Raw genomic sequence first — 16,942 nt, 5'->3', positions numbered from 1 at the left:
CCAAGCAGGAATGGGAGGAGATCTAGGGGCCTTAAGTTCTTAGCTCCTCTGAGAAACTGTCTAATGAGCTGATGGGAAAAGATTGGAGGGTCTGTATTATAATCAGCAGAAATAGCAGAGGCATGTATCTTAATGGAAGAGAAAGAGAGACCCTTATGTAAGAGGTCTGTCAGGTAAAGTAAAATCAAAGGAATGTTAGGAAGAAGAGGATCAGAATCCTGAGCCTGCATCCAGGAACAAAATATTTTCCATTTTCCTGCATAAGATTTTCTAGTGCTAGGACGTCTGGCTTCTAAAATGACATCCATAACCTGCTTGGGTAGGAGAGAAAATGAATCAAAGACCCTGGATTAACCAGGCTGCCAGGCTGAGTGTTCTGACATGGGAGTGTAGAACCTGACCCTGGTGTTGGGACAGAAGGTTCGGAGTCTGTGGTAAAATCCAAGGGGGACTCCAGACAAAGGTTTTTCAGAGTTGGGTACCAAAACTGTCGAGGCCAATTTGGGGCCAGCAAGATTATCATCTTAGGCTTGTCTTGTTTGATCTTTAATATCCGTGGAAGAAGAGGAAGAGGCGGAAAGGCATATCCCGAGAGGTTTCTCCAACTGAATGATAGTGCATCCACTTTCCAAGCATGTTTGTGGAAAGTCCTGGTGCAAAAAATCTGTAGTTGATGATTGAGGTGGGATGCAAAGAGGTCTATGTGAGGACATCCCCAGACTGCTGTCATCTTGAATATTTCGGTGTCCAGCATCCACTCGTGTGGGTCCGAAAGGTTTCTGCTCAGACTGTCTGCCAAGAAGTTTTGTTTCCCTGGTAGAAACTGAGCTTGAAGGTCCAGATTGCAAGCTAGAGCTGTGTTCCACAGATCCATGTCTAGTCTGCAAAGGGGGTAGGAATGAGATCCCCCTTGCTTGTTTATGTACCACATAACTGTGGTGTTGTCTGTCCGTATCAGTAGTTGTTCTGGTTGAAGAAGATTCCTGAAGGCCAATAGGGCTTTCTGAACGGCTAACATTTCCTTTAAATTGATATGCATGTGCTTCTGATCCTTTGTTCAAAGGCCTTGCAGACAGTTGCCCTGAAAATGGGCTCCCCAGGCAAAATCTGAGGCATCCGTAGTTAGTATCTGAGTGGCAGGAGGCAGGCAGAAGGGTTTTCCTTTGTTTAGAGTACATGCCTTGGACCACCAAAGGAATTCCTTTTGAAGACAAGGCAGGACGGAGATCAGTATGTCTAAACTGTGGCAATGCTGAGACCATACACTTTTTAGGTACCACTGTATTTTCCTCATATGTAGTCTTGCATATGGTATGAGAAGGATGCAGGAGGCCATGTAACCCAAAGCCTGCAGGAATCTCCTTGCAGATAGCTGATTTAAAATTGCCAAGGTTTTGAAAGTTGAAGCCAGCTGTAACTGTTTTTCGTATGTCAGAAATGCCATCTGGGTTGTTGTGTTTAGAGAAGCGCCCAGAAAAATTATCTGTTGTGAGGGAGTCAAATTTTACTTTTTTATGTTTACAGTGAATCCCGGGAACTTGAGAAGATTCTGAACAAACTGTAGATGCTGGAGTAAGACATCCTTGCTGTCTGCCTGAATAAGACAGTCGTCCAGATAAGGGTAAATTTAAATTCCCTTGAGTCTGCAATAAGCTACTACTGGAGCCAGGCATTTGGTGAAGACCCTGGGCGCAGTAGACAATCCAAAGGGCAGCGCAGAGAATTGAAAGTGCCTCGATCCGGCCTTGAACCTGAGGTATTTTCTGTGGTCCTGCCTGATGGGAATGTGTAAATATGCCTCCTTTAAATCTAAAGTTACCATCCATGCATTTTTGGTCAGCATTGGAAGTAGCTGCTGTAGAGTAAGCATCTTGAATTTTGGTATCTCTAGAAAGGTGTTCAAGACTGACAGATCCAGAATGGGTCTCCATGAATTTTGCTTCCTGGGGACTAGAAAGAGCCTTGAGTATAAACCTTGTCCCATCTCTGAAAGTGGAACTAGTTCTATGGCTTTCATAGCCAAGAGAGCTTCCACCTGGTTTAAGGCCTCTGTCCATTGATGTTTTGGAAGATCTGGTCATCCACTTGGCTTGGTAGGGTATGAAAATGGAATTTGTAACCTCTAGAAACCACATCCAGAACCCACTTGTCTTGGGTTATATGAGTCCAATTTTGGTGAAAAAGAGAAAGTTTTCCTCCGAGAGGGGCTTCCAGGCATGAAGTTCCTGCAGCCCAACAGAGGGAGTCATTGAGTCGGTTTCCTATGAGCTTGCGACCTGTCCTCTCCTCCCCTAGGGGTGGAAGCAGTCCACTGTCTTGGTCTATAAGAGGCTTGTGTTTGAGGCCTTCCTCGGGAGTGTCTGTATCTACCCCTCTGAGGCCTGTCTGAATTGGGAAAGGACCAATTTTTAGTAAGCCAATTCCTACTAAATCTGGGTGGCTGTACTTGTAAGAAATCTTTAACTGTTTGCATGGATTTTGCCTTGTCCTCCATCTTTTTAATCACCTCTTCAGCTTTAGATCCAAACAAAACATTATGCTGAACAGGAGCATCCAATAATTTAGCTTTTACTTGATCTGGCAAATTTTGTTCCTTTAACCATGCATGCCTTCTAATTACTGTGCCAGAGGCAGCAGCCCTACAAGAAGCCTCCAAGGCATCACACCACAGTGTAAACCATGCTTCCCAACTTGTTCAGTGGCATGCATTAAGTCATGTAATTCCTTATCATCTGCACAGGCGGAAATGGAAGTTAGCTTTTGTTTTAAAACAGACAGGAGAAATTGCTGGTATTTCAGCATATGAAACTGACAGTTCAAAGCCCTAATAGATAAAGTAGTAGAAGTGTACACTTTTTTTGCCCCATCTTTCTAAAGATCTGGAATCCTTCTCAGTGGGAATGGGGTTTTTAGCAGAAGCGGCCTTAACTACCTTAGGACCCTGAGAAATGGTTTCAGGGTCAGCAGTAGGGTTCTTGTATAAAAACTGGTGGGAATCAGGAACCCTGTAATATAGGTCAGGCTTAACAGGAGCTGGAGAAAAAGAGTCAGGGGTTAAGTTAGCCTCCGAAAAAGCATCATCCACAATATCCAAAATAGGAGGAATAGCCAGGGGTCTATGTTGGGGAAGAAGAAGAAAATCCCTTAGTCTTTTCTTAGATTCCGAATACTCCTGTCCTTCCCAGTGGAAATGTTCCCTCATTTCATGCAAAGTTTCCCCAAAAGAGAAGTCCTCAGGGGGAGAAGCTGAAGGAATGGATTCCTCAGCATCAGAATCCTCATAAGGAGGGAAAGAATATTCCTGGTCGGAAGAAGAAATTGAAGAAACAGAAGCCTGATCAGAGGAGTCATAATAAACTTCCTGCCTTGGCCTTTTATCTGGAGGGGGATGTGAACCCCTAATCATAGTAAGTAAGTCCTCCGCCATCTTAAGTAACTGTTTCTGTGACTTGGGAGCCGGATCAGAAGAGGCCTGTGTTGCAGTCTTTGATTTGGAAGGAGTCTTTGCCTTTGTCTTTGGCTTTGCCTTTATTAGAAGCTGAGTAGGCCTGAAAACCCTTCGAAGCCAGTACCTGCACAGCGGCTCGGACCCATCCGGGGAGCATTGTCCGAAGGTCCTGCAACAGAAATATTCAAAGGCCTAGTTGGCTCCTCGTGGGAGTCCGTTTCGGCCATCGGTTCCAAAATGGCCGATGACAGAGGCTGCAAAAGCGCCTCACTGACGACGGCTGAACCTGAAGCTGGCTCTGCTTGAATGATATCGTCTGATTTGGATCTCGGAGGCCTGTCTTTGTCCTTGCGTCGTTTGTGAACTCCGGTAGCCGGAACCGTATCAGACAACATTTTGTAATTAAAACGCCTACCGAAGTAATGAAATGCAAAATCGTACCTTCGTTTAATTGTAATTTGATTGAATCTAGCACAAAACCGACAACTAGCTACGTGGTGGTCAGGGCCTAAGCAAGGAACACAGTAAGAATGAAAATCCTTATGAGGTATTTGCTTCCCACATGAAATACAATTATTAACTTTTTCTGACATCGGACTGGAGCAAGAAAAAGTTTCAACGGGTACTTAGCTATGAATAGGAGAAGAAAGTCTTCGGACTGAAGTTTGTTCAGAAAAAATTGTCAGGAGTCAGCCGACCGGCACTTGCGAACTGCTATCTCCGCACGGCAAGAAAGACTGGAGAACATGGCGTCGGCTGTCAGTTTTATACTCCTGACGCTCTGACGTCAGGGAGCATGGCTGAACAGCCGACGCCGGACCCAGACTTTGGGATTCTGGCCGACCGGGGACTGCCTGCCGGCAGGGGAGAACCCTACAGGACTGCAACAGTGAAACACGATGAACATCAGCAGACTTTGATTGAATTTTTATCTTATATCAATAGTACTACCACCTTTTTGAGACTAAATGGGGAGTGATCAAGGAGCTGTATAAGTTTCTTAGATGTAACTTTGAGAAAGAGAGATGGCGTGCTAAATACTGAAATCTTTAGGAAGCCCTGTAGAAGGAATGCGTTTCTACACAGGGATAGCATGCATCCACCTCACATATAAAAATATAGTGAAGAATCAGGCTATGAGGTGCTCTCGCTTAACCAGTAACAATACGGATTTTGAAGTAGCCCTAACCAAATTGCAGGATGAATTTAAAAACAGGGGTTATCACGACAGGGATTTGTTAAACTTAGAATCTGTTGAACGTGAAGGGAAGGCTAAACCCTATGTACACAAGAGCCCCAATACAGATTTGGAAGTGGTTGGAGCTCTCACAAACAAGAAAAGAATGGTTATTACCTACACTGATAGGAATAGGAAGATCACAGATGTCATCAAGAAGAATTGGGGGATTCTATTATTAGAGAGGCTGAAGACCATTTTGGGCACCTACCCCAGTTTCTCTTATAAGAAGAGTAGAAGCTTGAAAGACATGCTGTGTTATGAGAGTGAGAAGGATAGTAGACCTCAATCAGTTAGGAAAGGTACTTTCCCATGTCGTAATTGTAATCATTGTTCTTTTATTTCGAAGAATGTTAAGTTTGAACATCCGGACACCAAGAAGGTATACGAGTTCTACCATTATGCAGATTGCAGGACTCAAAACCTGGTATACCTAGCGGTATGCCAAACATGCACTATGTTCTATGTAGGGAAGACTAATAGGAACCTTAGGGAGGGGATCAGGGAGCATTTATATGCCATTAACAAAGAAAATGAAACCAATGCTTTAGCGAGGCACGTTTTTTTGAGAGGCACAAAACATAATTTTGAGTTTTTAGCACTGGAGTTGATTCATACCTCTATGAGACTAGGGAACGTAGGGAATTTCACAGAAAAGGAAGAGAACAAATGGATTACTAGACTGCAAGCAGACGTTGGGCATGGCCTCAATGAAAGAGTTACTATTAAACCTTTCCTTAGAGATCGTGCCTTTAAACACAATTGATTTTTATGTTTTTGTTTACATCATTATCTTTATGCTGCTTTTGATGTGCTTTTAGCCAAATTTATTTTTTAGCTACTATTCTTTATTATTTTTTAGCTACTTTTAAGCTAAGTTCATTGAATTTGTAAGGTTTTTATGCAATGTATAATCACATACACCCCACAGGTGAGATACTATTACAACTGTGGTTAAACAGCTATTGGTCTATGTGACTATGCTGTAGAGTATTTTAAGGGAACTGTTTGTTAAGTTTTTATTCAAGTCTGATGAAGGGTCCACTGCAGACATGAAAGCGCTTACTGTACCATTGTTCTTAATAAAGGATTATTTCGTAAGACTGGTTGGCTTCGATTGTCGTGGAGTACCTGTACCTTTATTTTGCTGTTCGTTTGTTTGGTTTTACAGGCACCTTACCCAAGGAAGTATCGATATTTTTGTTTCTTCTTCTTAAGCCTTCACAAGACCATCTAACTCAAGCTTCCCAGTCCAGATTTCTCTCCCCAAGTACTTATTCTTGTCCCACAAAGCACACCTCTCCTCCCCACTCCCAGTCTGTGGAATTTTCACCACCTAATGTTCATGGATCTCTCAGTGAGTGTCTGTTTAATATACCTTACTCCATTAACTACACTTCCATGACCAATACTAGTTTCTAAATCACAGCTACCCTCATTTCTTGACAATTTCTACTCAAATACATTTTTTTGTCCATAAAAGAAAAATATCCTGTGATTTTTACAAACATACAATAGTATTAAACCAGATTAACAGTAATATTTTTTCATCCATTCATCTATTACCCACTTAATCTTAATTTGGCTCACAGGGGGAGCTGGACATCTCCCAGCTTTCAACATGTGTAAGGCAGAGAAACTAATCCTAAACACCATTCCAAGTCTATCCAAGGACCCATACACATTCACATCTGAAGCACGCAGGGAATATTGTGCACAGAGTAAGTGCATGCTGACTCTGCAGAGCAGAAACCCCAATCAAAAACAGAACTGAAGAACTAACAGCTGACATGCAGCAATGTAATACAGAGTTGCTTTTCTAATACTCATGTACTTGGAATTATTCCACAACACAGAATTGCTATAAACCAGTAATGTAATATAATTTTAAATATAAAATCACTTCTCATTTACCAAAGACTCCATGAGAATGTCTTTCAAGGAAAATCACTTACACGTACATGTGAAACAATTTACATTAAAACTCTTCCGTTTTTAAGCAGCCGGCGACAACATATGTGAGTTTAGATACACTTGAAACCGTACACTGAAAATTTTAATGGTTTACTATCAGAATTCCGATGCTTATATTGCCAACACCACTACAGTGAACAGCAAAGGTCGAATGGTGACAATGTCGAACCCGACATTGTCGAAGTACAAATCTCGCCACTATCTCGACTCATGTTAAAGCCCGTTTGAATGTCGAATTCAAGATGTACTTTTGGCAAAGTCGGAATTCGACATTATCACTTTCGTGCTTAGGAATCGGAGATATTGGCTTTTGACCGAATGCAGTTTGGAATTATAATAGTAAACCATTTTTAATACTATGTAGCCGGGACACTGCCAGGATCTAAAAAAAATGGGTTACTGTTCACGAATACAAGTAGAGTACTATACTTCATAAGCAACAGTGGCTACAAATAAAATAAAAGCAAACATTTATTCTCTTGATCTGGGATTCTAATTCATGATGACATCTTGAGCTTAGCACCCGGGGCCACCAGGCACGTTTTTTTTTTTTTTTTTTTTTTAAGAACAACAATCCGTTTCAAAACTCCCAAATGCATAAAGCCAATGAATACCTGACATTCTTAAAGAAACAAGCATTCATTCAAAAACAGAAAAATATCTTCATTTTTATTGAACAGATATTAAATAAAAATGTATTCTTGGAACATTAACAAAATTTGACTCTATATCACAGTGATACCCAGTATTGCATGACAAATACCATAAAACTCTGTAAATGAGATTTTAGTCTGGATAAGAAAGCATGATTGTTGTCCTCAGTCAATCAGATGGCAATTTTTTCCAGCAAAGCTTCTATGCTTTTCATATTTTCAATTTTCTTTAATTTTGGAACAATGCTCTTAAGTTCCTGTTTGACCTTCTCAGCTACTTTCTGATCCGCTTTCTGAAGAAGGCTGGAAAGATGATAAAAAAAAATTAATTTATCAACCAATGATTTTATGCCCAATATTTTCTTTGCACTGACTGTTAGCAACATATTAAATTTAAAGAATTGTATGAGAAACCGACATGTAATATTAATACTCTACCAAACTTACACAAGAAAACATTACAAAGGTTTTACAACACTGTATTTTAAAGATAGATACTCAATTTTGTTATAATGAAAACCTCCAGGATTCACTGATAAAGTTATGTACTCACCATAACTTTTCATCTGTGTTGTCAGTCTTCATTTATCCTTGACATATGGGACAGAGTCCCCAACTACCTTACATCTTGGAAGGCCTTATGGAGGAGTATTCCTGAGCACCACAGAAAACAAATGACGCTCTTCCCATGTAGACCAGATCAATTTTGTAATGACTAATAAAAGTATGTGGAGAAGCCCATGTTGTGGCTACACATATGTCATCCATAGAAGCCTTGGAGTGGAAAACAGAAGACGTGGCTACAGCTCTTGTGAAGTGTGCTCTAACTGGGGCCACCAATTTGAGGTTTTTCCTGTTGTAGACAACGGTAATGCATTCTCTTAACCACTTAGACAACGTGACCTTAGAAACTGATTTACCTATAGAAGGACCTGAAAATGAAACAAATAACTGGTACGACTTTCTGAAATATTTAGTTCTGCCGAGATAAAAAAGCAATCATCTGTGGACATCTAATAGATGTAAGCAGTATTCACCCTTGGAAAAATTGGGGAAGAACACTGGCTATTCAATGGATTGATTAATGTTAGTCTCAGATACCACCTTTGGAAGAACGGATGGATTAGTTCTCAGTGATACCCTGTCTTTATGAAAAATCAAATATGTAGGCTTTGAAGGTGACACATGAATCTCTGAAATCCTCCTAGTGGATGTAATAGCTATTAAGGAAATGGTCTTTCATGAAAGAAATTTCAAATCACATGTAACCGCCATCTCAAAAGGGGAAAGGACCAAGGATTGCAAAACCATATTAAGATCACAGGGGATAAGGGGTTCCCTATAAGAAGGCTTTAACCTTAATGTCCCCTTTAGAAAAGCCTTCATAGCATATGTGAAATTAAAGATTGCCCTTTAAAACTGTTATGGAAATTAGAAATAGCAGCAAGCTGAACTCTGATGGTACAAGAAGAAGCTCCTTGTTTGAAGAGTGTAGACAAGAATTGCAAAACCTCTTCAACTGATGCCGAGAAAGGATAACGTTTATCATCACATACCCATATGGAAAATCTTTTCCTTTTGCTGAGGTACAGTCTCCTTGTGGAAGGTTTATGGGAAGCTAGCAAAATGTTTTGAACTGGGGAAGATAAGTTATTTCGCCTGGAAATCAGTGGAACTTGAGCAACTAAGCTTAAGTTTGATGTTTTTCAGGTTGGGATGAACTAGTCCCAGAGGATGGGAGAGGAGATCTAGATCCGGGTCCAGAATTCATGGACGTTGAAGTGGATGAGTCCAAAAAAAAAAGGGAACCAGACTTGTCAAGGCCAAAGTGGAGCAATGAGAATCACTTTGCTCTTCAACCTTATTCTTCTTCAAGAAAAGGTGTATTAGAGGAACGAGGGGAAAGGCATAGAATAGTTTCAAGGGCCAATCAAGAAGGACAGCATTTCTTGGGGACTCCCTCTGAGTGGGGATTAGGGTAAAGTAGCTGCCACAATTGTTCTGGAAGGATAAAAATAGGCTGCTGCAAGGCTGACCTCAGTGACTGAAAATCTCCTTTGCCACTATGGGATTGAGAGACCACTCGTGAGGTCAGAAGATGCATCTGCTCAATTTGTCTGCTATCACGTCCGAGCTCCCTGGGATATGCATTGCTACCAGAAAGCAGATTCAAGAGATTGCCCATTGCCACACACTGAGGGCTTCTTGGCACAGGGGGTAAGACTTGGTTCTGCCTTGCTTGTTGATGTACCAGACCTAATGACATGTCTGACTGAACTGCAATCATTCCTTGAAGGAGGACAGTTCGAAAGACTTGCAATGCTAAGAGCACTGCCCTCAGTTCCAGAACACTGATATGCAGACTGGCCTCTATAGGGGATGAAGTGCCTTGGACAGTCCTTCCCTGAAAATGCCCCCCTACCCGATCTGGGAGACATCCATGGTCATTACGGCCTGGGAAGAGGAGAAATAAATGGTTGGCCCAGAATAATTTCCTAGGATTCCATCCACCAAGATAAATCCTTCTTCCAATGATTGGTAATTCAGATGCAATGAGACAGAAGATGAGTGAGGATGGACCATTGGTTGGATAGAAGCCACTATAGGATCTCCATGTGGAATCTTGCTAAATGTTCTAATGTGATGGCTACCACCATCAATCCCAGTGCCTGTAGAACTAGTAATGTGGGAACAATGTTATTAGAAAGAATGTCTACCTGTGATCTTATTTTCATCAGTCTGTGAATAGGAAGGGAGGCTACGCAAGCGGACGTATTCAGGTTGGTTCCTATGAATTCCAATTGTTGGGTGGGACTTAGTTGAGATTTGGCGAGATTCCCCATTACCCCTAGATGAGAGCAAATGTGTAGGGTGAAATCCCTTGTCTATTTGAGTAGATGCCTGGTGGGGGTGGTAAGGAGCCAATCGTCCAGATATGGAAATACCCGGAAACATGCAGTCTCAAGTGAGCTGCTACCACTGTCATACATTTGGTGAACACCCAAGGAGCTGTGGTGAGACCGAAGGGCAAGGCTTGGAACTGATAATGACTGGCTCCCAGCCTGAAGTGGAGGAACCTCCTGGAGTGCGTGTCCATTTTTATGTGATAGCACACGTCCTGCAGGTCTACAGAGCACATCCAATCATCTTTCCCTAAGAAGGGAAGAATAGACTGAACGTTAACCAGCTGGACTTTTTTCTGCTGCACAAAGTGATTCAGAGCACTGAGATGCACCAGTCCCGTCTTTTTTGTCACCAAAAAGAACCTTGAGTAGAATACGGATCTTGCCTGGCAGGACTTCTTGGATGACACTTTTTTTCTAGCAGCTTTTGAATTTCCAGAGCTGCCTGAGCCCCCTTGATTGGGTGGTACATCAGGGATCCTTTTCCTGGTTCTGGGGTCAGAGCGAAAGGAATATGATAACCTCTGGTAATGGCACCCAAGCATCTGTGGTCATCTTTTGCCAGGCCAGTGGGTGCAAGGATAGCCTTCCCCTGACTGCCTCCAGAGGTAAGTAATCGGCCTCCCTTCAGGAGTGCTGGTAGGGTTTAACTGAGAAGGAATCCCTAGAACCCTGCTTTTGCAGGCCACCTCTGCCTTGTGGTCAGTGTCTTCCATAATAGCTTGTGTGTTCTGAAAAGGCCTTTTGGTTTTCTTGAACCACACTTTCCCACTTCTCTGGTTCCTCCAACAGAAGCGTTGGGGACAAGAAAAACATACGCCCACGGCAGAAAGGGTTTTCCATCTTTTTTACACCTGGCTAAGGTATCTTTAACTTTAGGGCCAAAAAGGGAAGATCTGTCAAATGCAGTGCTGGTGAATGAAGGAATGGCTCGGCAAACTCGTACATGTGCATCCAGGCACCCACTGACCTAGTTGTCCCTTCAGCTGCATGTGCAATAAGTCTCATGGATGAGTTAGAGACAGACTCCAGGGTGGCAAGCTGGGAGGCTATTTTATCCTGAACATCATCAGACACAGCTCCTGCTAGGGTACCTGAGAGCTCCTTGATCAGATCCCTCTGAACTCTAGTGAAGTGTGCCAAAACATTCAAGATCACACGGTGAAGGTCGAAGAAGCACAGAACCGCTTCCCAAATCTGTCCATCGCCCTAGACTCTCGGTTAGGGGGATAAACAGTGGAACTTTCTTCCACCAGTTCCTTCTTGTTGGCTGCTATAACCACTATGACATCTACTACTAAACCTTTGGCCCAATGCTGATGGTCCTCTGGAGCTGAAAGTATTTTATCTGGTCTCCTAGGGACTGGTTCTATGGAATCAGGGGCCTTCCATGCCTGCTGGGGGATCAGTTTGATAAGATCGTCAGCTGGCAAGATCACTCAAGAGGTAGATGGGTGAGCACCGAACAACTGCAGGTACACAGGCTCCTCTGAGGATGGGTCTTGGGGCTTCCAGCCACCCCTGTGTTTTAATACTTTGAGAATGTCTCCAAAGGCGACGTCTTCTGGGGTGACCAGGGGGGAACCCTCCCCTGTCAATGAAATCTGTGACTTCTTTGAAAGATTTCTTTGGTTAATCAAGGTGTTTCCTCTTACACTACCTCTTCCGAGGCACATCCTCTGCGGGAGCTTCTGTGGAGGTATCGGAAGAGGTAGGGTCCTGTGCAGAGGTGTCCTGCAGTGCCGGTGCTCACTGTCAGGGTGTGGAGGTTGGTGGAATCTCTGGACCAGAGGGGAACCTGGGGAAAAACTCCGAAAGGAAAGAAACCAGCTGGGAGCCTGCAGAGGCCATGGCCCTCTCCACAACTTGAAAGGCAGGTCCCCCCGAAAAGAGATGGGAGCCTAGAAGAGGGATGGAAGCCCAGAAGAGGGAAGGACAACATTGGAACCATGGTCCCACCATGCTCTGAGGAAAATGCCATCTAGGGTGGAACCAAGGAACAGCCCACAAATGGCGTGGAGCTACGACCCCGGGAGTCCACTGATTCCTAAGCAACTGAGGAACTCAAGGCGGAGACTGGAGCTGAAGATGAGAGCACTGTTGGCACCAGGATGCCGGGAATCAGGGAAGTCGAAGCTGAGGTCTCTAAAGCTACAGTGGTTAGAGGAGGAAGGGCTGGTTGAATCCTTTGATAAAGACACCTACCTCCTGCAGGTAGTGATGCCCGGGAAGAAGTAGAGAAACCCCTCTCCATGAGGAGCTGATCCGCCAACCTCACGGCATCAACTTCAGCCAGACTCCTAGAGGACCATACCAATAAGGCTGAAGGAGATTCTGGCCTCACCAAAAAGGAACTTGGTAGTTGCTCCACAAAAGGGTCTACTGAAGGAGAGGATCTGGTTCTGGAAACTGAAAGAAACCATGGTTCCTGGGCTATAGGAGCCAGAGAGGGAACCGGTTCCAAAAAAATTGTCGGCACAGTAACAGGCACCGAATAAGGGGAGGCACTTTCGAGAGGTAGACAGCACAAAAAGTGAAGGTGCCAAGGTAGCCACTACTGAGCCAACAGGGACAGTTCTGTAGATTTTCTCAGATCTGCCTTCAGTTCAGCAAAAGTTGTCAATCTGAGGGTGATGTCGGCACAGAGTGACTTCTCTTTTTTGAGGAAAATGAGGATGATGAAAAAGACCCCTCGATTTAGCACCTCCATGCTGACCAGACAAGGCCTCTTCAAAGGATGTTTTTAATAAACCTTTTAAAATAAGTTTATTCTTATTCTTTCTCTCAACTAGGGTGCAGTGGCTAACAGCCTGACAAATGTCTCACTGCTGTTCTAAGTGTGCTAGGGCCAAGCGATACACAAAGGAAGTATGATCCTTGGAATTGGGCATTTTTCTGCCACAACCAGAATAGAATTTGAAGCCTTACGTTGCTTTTATCTGCCATACTGAAAGACAAGGATCAACAGCAGATACAATCAAAAACACATACACAGAAAAAAGGGAAAAATATCGAAAAGGCTACCAAACATGGTACACCAATAACTACCGGAGGTAAGGGAAAGGGATAGCACTACCAGCAATGGTAGGATAGATACCAAATGGTACGAAGGAAGAAAGGGATAGAATACTGACTCCAAAAATGTGGTAAAAATTAAAGGAGAGAGATGAGAAAGAGTACTATAAGGGGTATACAAGTAAGCTAACTGGGTAGGAGAATGAAATTCTGAAACAGAAATGGGATAAACAGTACATTTTTATTTAGCTCAAGGAAAGTTTGTCTGACGTGTCTTTACAAGAAGAGCAGCAATGAGGTAATTTAGAGAGAGGCATTCTGGGTAGGAACTTGGCTGAGGAGTTTTCGTTCGCTCGAGCTGTTGAAATGGCCGAGCCAGTTCTGAGACTCAGAAAGTACAGTTTTGTACCTACCATAAATGTAGATGTTCGAGTGCTAATACAGCTGCAGTCATAACAGATGGGTTCTCCCCCGTCAGAGCTGTCCCCCTCGATGCGGGTTCTTAAAGTCTTGGTCCGGGCGCGGTTTGTCGCTAAACTTTTGGACCCTGGCCGTCACAGGGACATAAGACACAGCCGGCCATTTTTTTCTTTCTTCAGTCTGCCCCAAATGTACAGGTGCCCCCAGAGGAAAGGAATTATGTAATTTATGTAATGTAATAATGCAATATAATCAAAACAGTGGTACAGTTGCAACACCATAAAGAATACCCCTAGAGGGGAAGGGAAGGGAGGGAGGGGGAATTTGCTGTAAATTGCTTTTCGAACATCTACATTTGTGGTAGAATAAACTGTACTATGTTCATCGCGCATACAGCTGCAGTCATAACAGATAGTAAAACTAAAATCCAAAGCAGGTGAGGCGGGCACTTAGGTGGAACTACTAGGAGGAGCAGAATGCCCTGCAAACACAGCAGTAGCAAGCCTGCTCCTAGTTTTGGTATAAAAGGTGGTAGGTGGTAGTGTTTGTGAAGGTATGCACAGAACTCCAGTGGCTGCCTCCAAAAATATCTTTGTAGGGTCCTCTGAGGAAGGCTGTGGAAATAGCTGTGGGCCTTGTGGGGTGTCTGGCCTGCAGCAGGTGGAGATACCATGAAAGAAAGGAGTAACAAAGCAACAGTGGCCTATCCATTTGAAAATAGTCTAGAAAAAATGGGCTCTGGCTTGAGCTCCTGCTCAGACACAGGAGGAGTTCTGATTGTTTCCTGATTTGCTTTGTTGTGTCCAGTAGTAAATGTCTGGCTGTCTAAAGGGATGTAACTAACTTTCCCCTTTGTTTCTTGTTTTTTTGAGTGGGTAGGTAGGTGTAGGTAAGTGTATGGCCTGATTTAAAGCTTCCTACCTACTACCTAAATGGCCGGGTTGGGGTTTCATGGGAGGGAAACCCTGGAGTGGTGGATGAGAAAGGGCTATCTGACCATATACAGCCATGAGGGCTTGTCCCTCTGAGAGCTGAGAGGTAATGCATGGCCAGAAGGAAAGCTTTTCCATGGACAATATTGCAAATCTGTTGAGGCAGCTGGTTCTAGGGAGGCAATGTTAATTTTTTTTAAGAAATGTAATTAAGATCCCTTGGTTCCTTTGTTTCCTTGGAGGTTAGCCTCTGAGGAACTGTCTTAAGAGTGGGTGAAGAAAGAGAGGGTGAGATGAGAGTGTATTCTGGTATTGTGGCTGAGGCTGCAATTTTGAATTTTGATGAGAAAAAGAAGTGTTCAGCAAAGCAGCTAGATCAACAGTAGCTCATATCTGGGGGAGCAAATAGATCCTGGCCTTTTTCCTTTTTTCCGCTCATTCCAAAGCCATTTTGTGGAGTAATTGTTATAAGCCTTTCTTCTAGCTAGCAAATGTTATCCTGCAATGACAAATGACTCTTCTCCTGTTGTGGTGTTAAGAGTATGTTGCTGTGGTAGAGATTTGAATGCAGCCAGATTGAGTGTTTCGAGTGGGCTGTGTAGGAGTGTGTAGAAGAGGCATAGGAGGTAGATCAGTAGGGGAGGGTGTATGGATTAGGGTCCCAGCGGGTACATGTGGGCAGTTGTCTTGGCCAGTCACCAGTCATCAGTTTTCGTGTCGGTCTGTCTGCTCTTGCTTTCTTGCTTGCTTGGAGCACCTTGGGCAGAAGGTGGGAAGCGTAAACTGTCCGTGCTGCCCAACTGAAGAAGAGTGATCTGGCTCCCCACTTTGGATGGAAGGTTGGAGAGCTCTGGATTGTCAATTGATGAGTCCTGTGATGATTCTGAGATCTTCCTGTGGGAGCTTCAGTTATTTTATCTTCTGTTCTTCCCACGCTTGCAACTTCCATTAGGTATTAAGGTTGAGGTGTTTTCTGCTTGATTGTCTGCCAGCATGTTTCCAATTTCTGCAGGTACTGTGCTGTTCATTTATTGCCCAAATTCTAAGTTCCAAAAAGTGACATGGCTAGCCTTGCCAGGGGTATGATGTGTTTCCTCCTCGTTTGTTTATGTACCCACATTACTGTGGTGTGTTCTGTTTACATGTTGCCTGCCCCTGGATGCAGGATGCTGCTGAAAGCAATTGTCTTCTGGATGCATGCTAATTTGATTAGTTTGAATTGTGTTTTTGACTGCTTTCCTTTGAGGATTGTTGCCCTGGTGTTTGCCCTTGTGCATGTGTCTGGCCCCAAGTAGTCTCTGTCTGTTATTGATAACTTGATTTGAGACTTGGGGAACGAATGTTAGGCCTGTGTTTGTTTATCTTGGGCCCACCATAGAAATTCCTTTTGCAAACATTTTTGCATTGGGGGGATTGTTTCCAAACTGTGAAAATGTTGAGACCATAGGTTTTTTTTATTGTTTCCAAACTGCACTATTGTTGATGCACATGAAGTTAGAAGAATGCAAGATGCCATGAATGCCACTTTGCCTGAGGGATTTCCCTGCAGTTAGCCCAGTAATTATTAGTTTGCCTAAGTTTTTGAGCCAGTTCTGGTGTTAGTTGCTAGTTTTTTCTGGTGTGATAGGTTATCTGGGTGTTTGTGTCCAAGTTGGCACCCAGGAAAGTGGTTTTCTGAGATCTTGTTTAAATGGATTTCTCTTTGTTTTCAATGTATCAGAGGAACAAGCCAGAAGTTCCACAAGTATGTTATGTTCCAGAAGTATGTGTTTGCATCCCATGGATCAGGAAATGCGTAAAAATAAAGGGTAAATTGTAGGCTTAAGAGTCTGCAGTAGTGGATTACTACCGCCAATACTTTTCGCAGTGTAGGGCGGTGCAGTAGATGGCAAAGGGCAAATACCAGGTGCAGCAGTGGATTGAACCTGCAAGAAAGGAATTGTATCTTCTGCGAAATCTGATTGGGACATGCAGTCTGATATCAGCCAGGTCTATGTGCCCAGCCAAGGTATGCCTACTTAGCATGGGAAGTTACTGCTGGTAGGTGTAGAAGTTGAATTAAGATGGAAGAAGAAAAAATTGAAAGGGAGTTGAAGTTTTGGTTGGGTCTCCAGTTGGTTTGAATCCTTGGTACCAGGAACCTTCTGGAATAAAACCTTGACCGGTATAGGTGAGTAGGTACCTCTTGAATGACTTTGTTCGTGTGAAGCTTTAATGAATTGTGTAGCTTGCCTGTGCAATTTCTCATTTTTTGAGGTTAAATGCCTTGTATTGTTTGGAAGAGTGTGAAAATGAAGGGTGCTTTTGTCTGTGTTGATACCTCTGTATATATTTTGTCTGTTTATATAATTGTTGATTTC

At 43.3% G+C, this 16,942-nt stretch overlaps 1 protein-coding gene across 2 annotated transcripts in view; it reads right to left on the bottom strand.

The window, feature by feature from the left end:
* Window positions 1-7,301: 7,301 nt before the first annotated feature.
* The window catches only part of PUM3 (pumilio RNA binding family member 3), a 907,478-nt gene continuing 897,837 nt past the window's right edge, over window positions 7,302-16,942 (bottom strand). For both annotated transcript variants that reach the window (XM_044061088.1, XM_044061087.1), the window contains exon 18: window positions 7,302-7,615. In XM_044061088.1, coding sequence (XP_043917023.1) covers window positions 7,486-7,615 — 130 coding nt within the window. In that variant the 3' untranslated portion in view covers window positions 7,302-7,485. The remainder of the gene's footprint in view (window positions 7,616-16,942) is intronic.

The sequence above is a fragment of the Protopterus annectens genome, chromosome 2.part0 (assembly GCF_019279795.1).
Source record: "Protopterus annectens isolate FY-2018-M chromosome 2.part0, PAN1.0, whole genome shotgun sequence".
NCBI classification, from domain to species: Eukaryota; Metazoa; Chordata; order Ceratodontiformes; family Protopteridae; genus Protopterus; species Protopterus annectens.
This window is presented reverse-complemented; position numbering and strand designations above follow the sequence as displayed.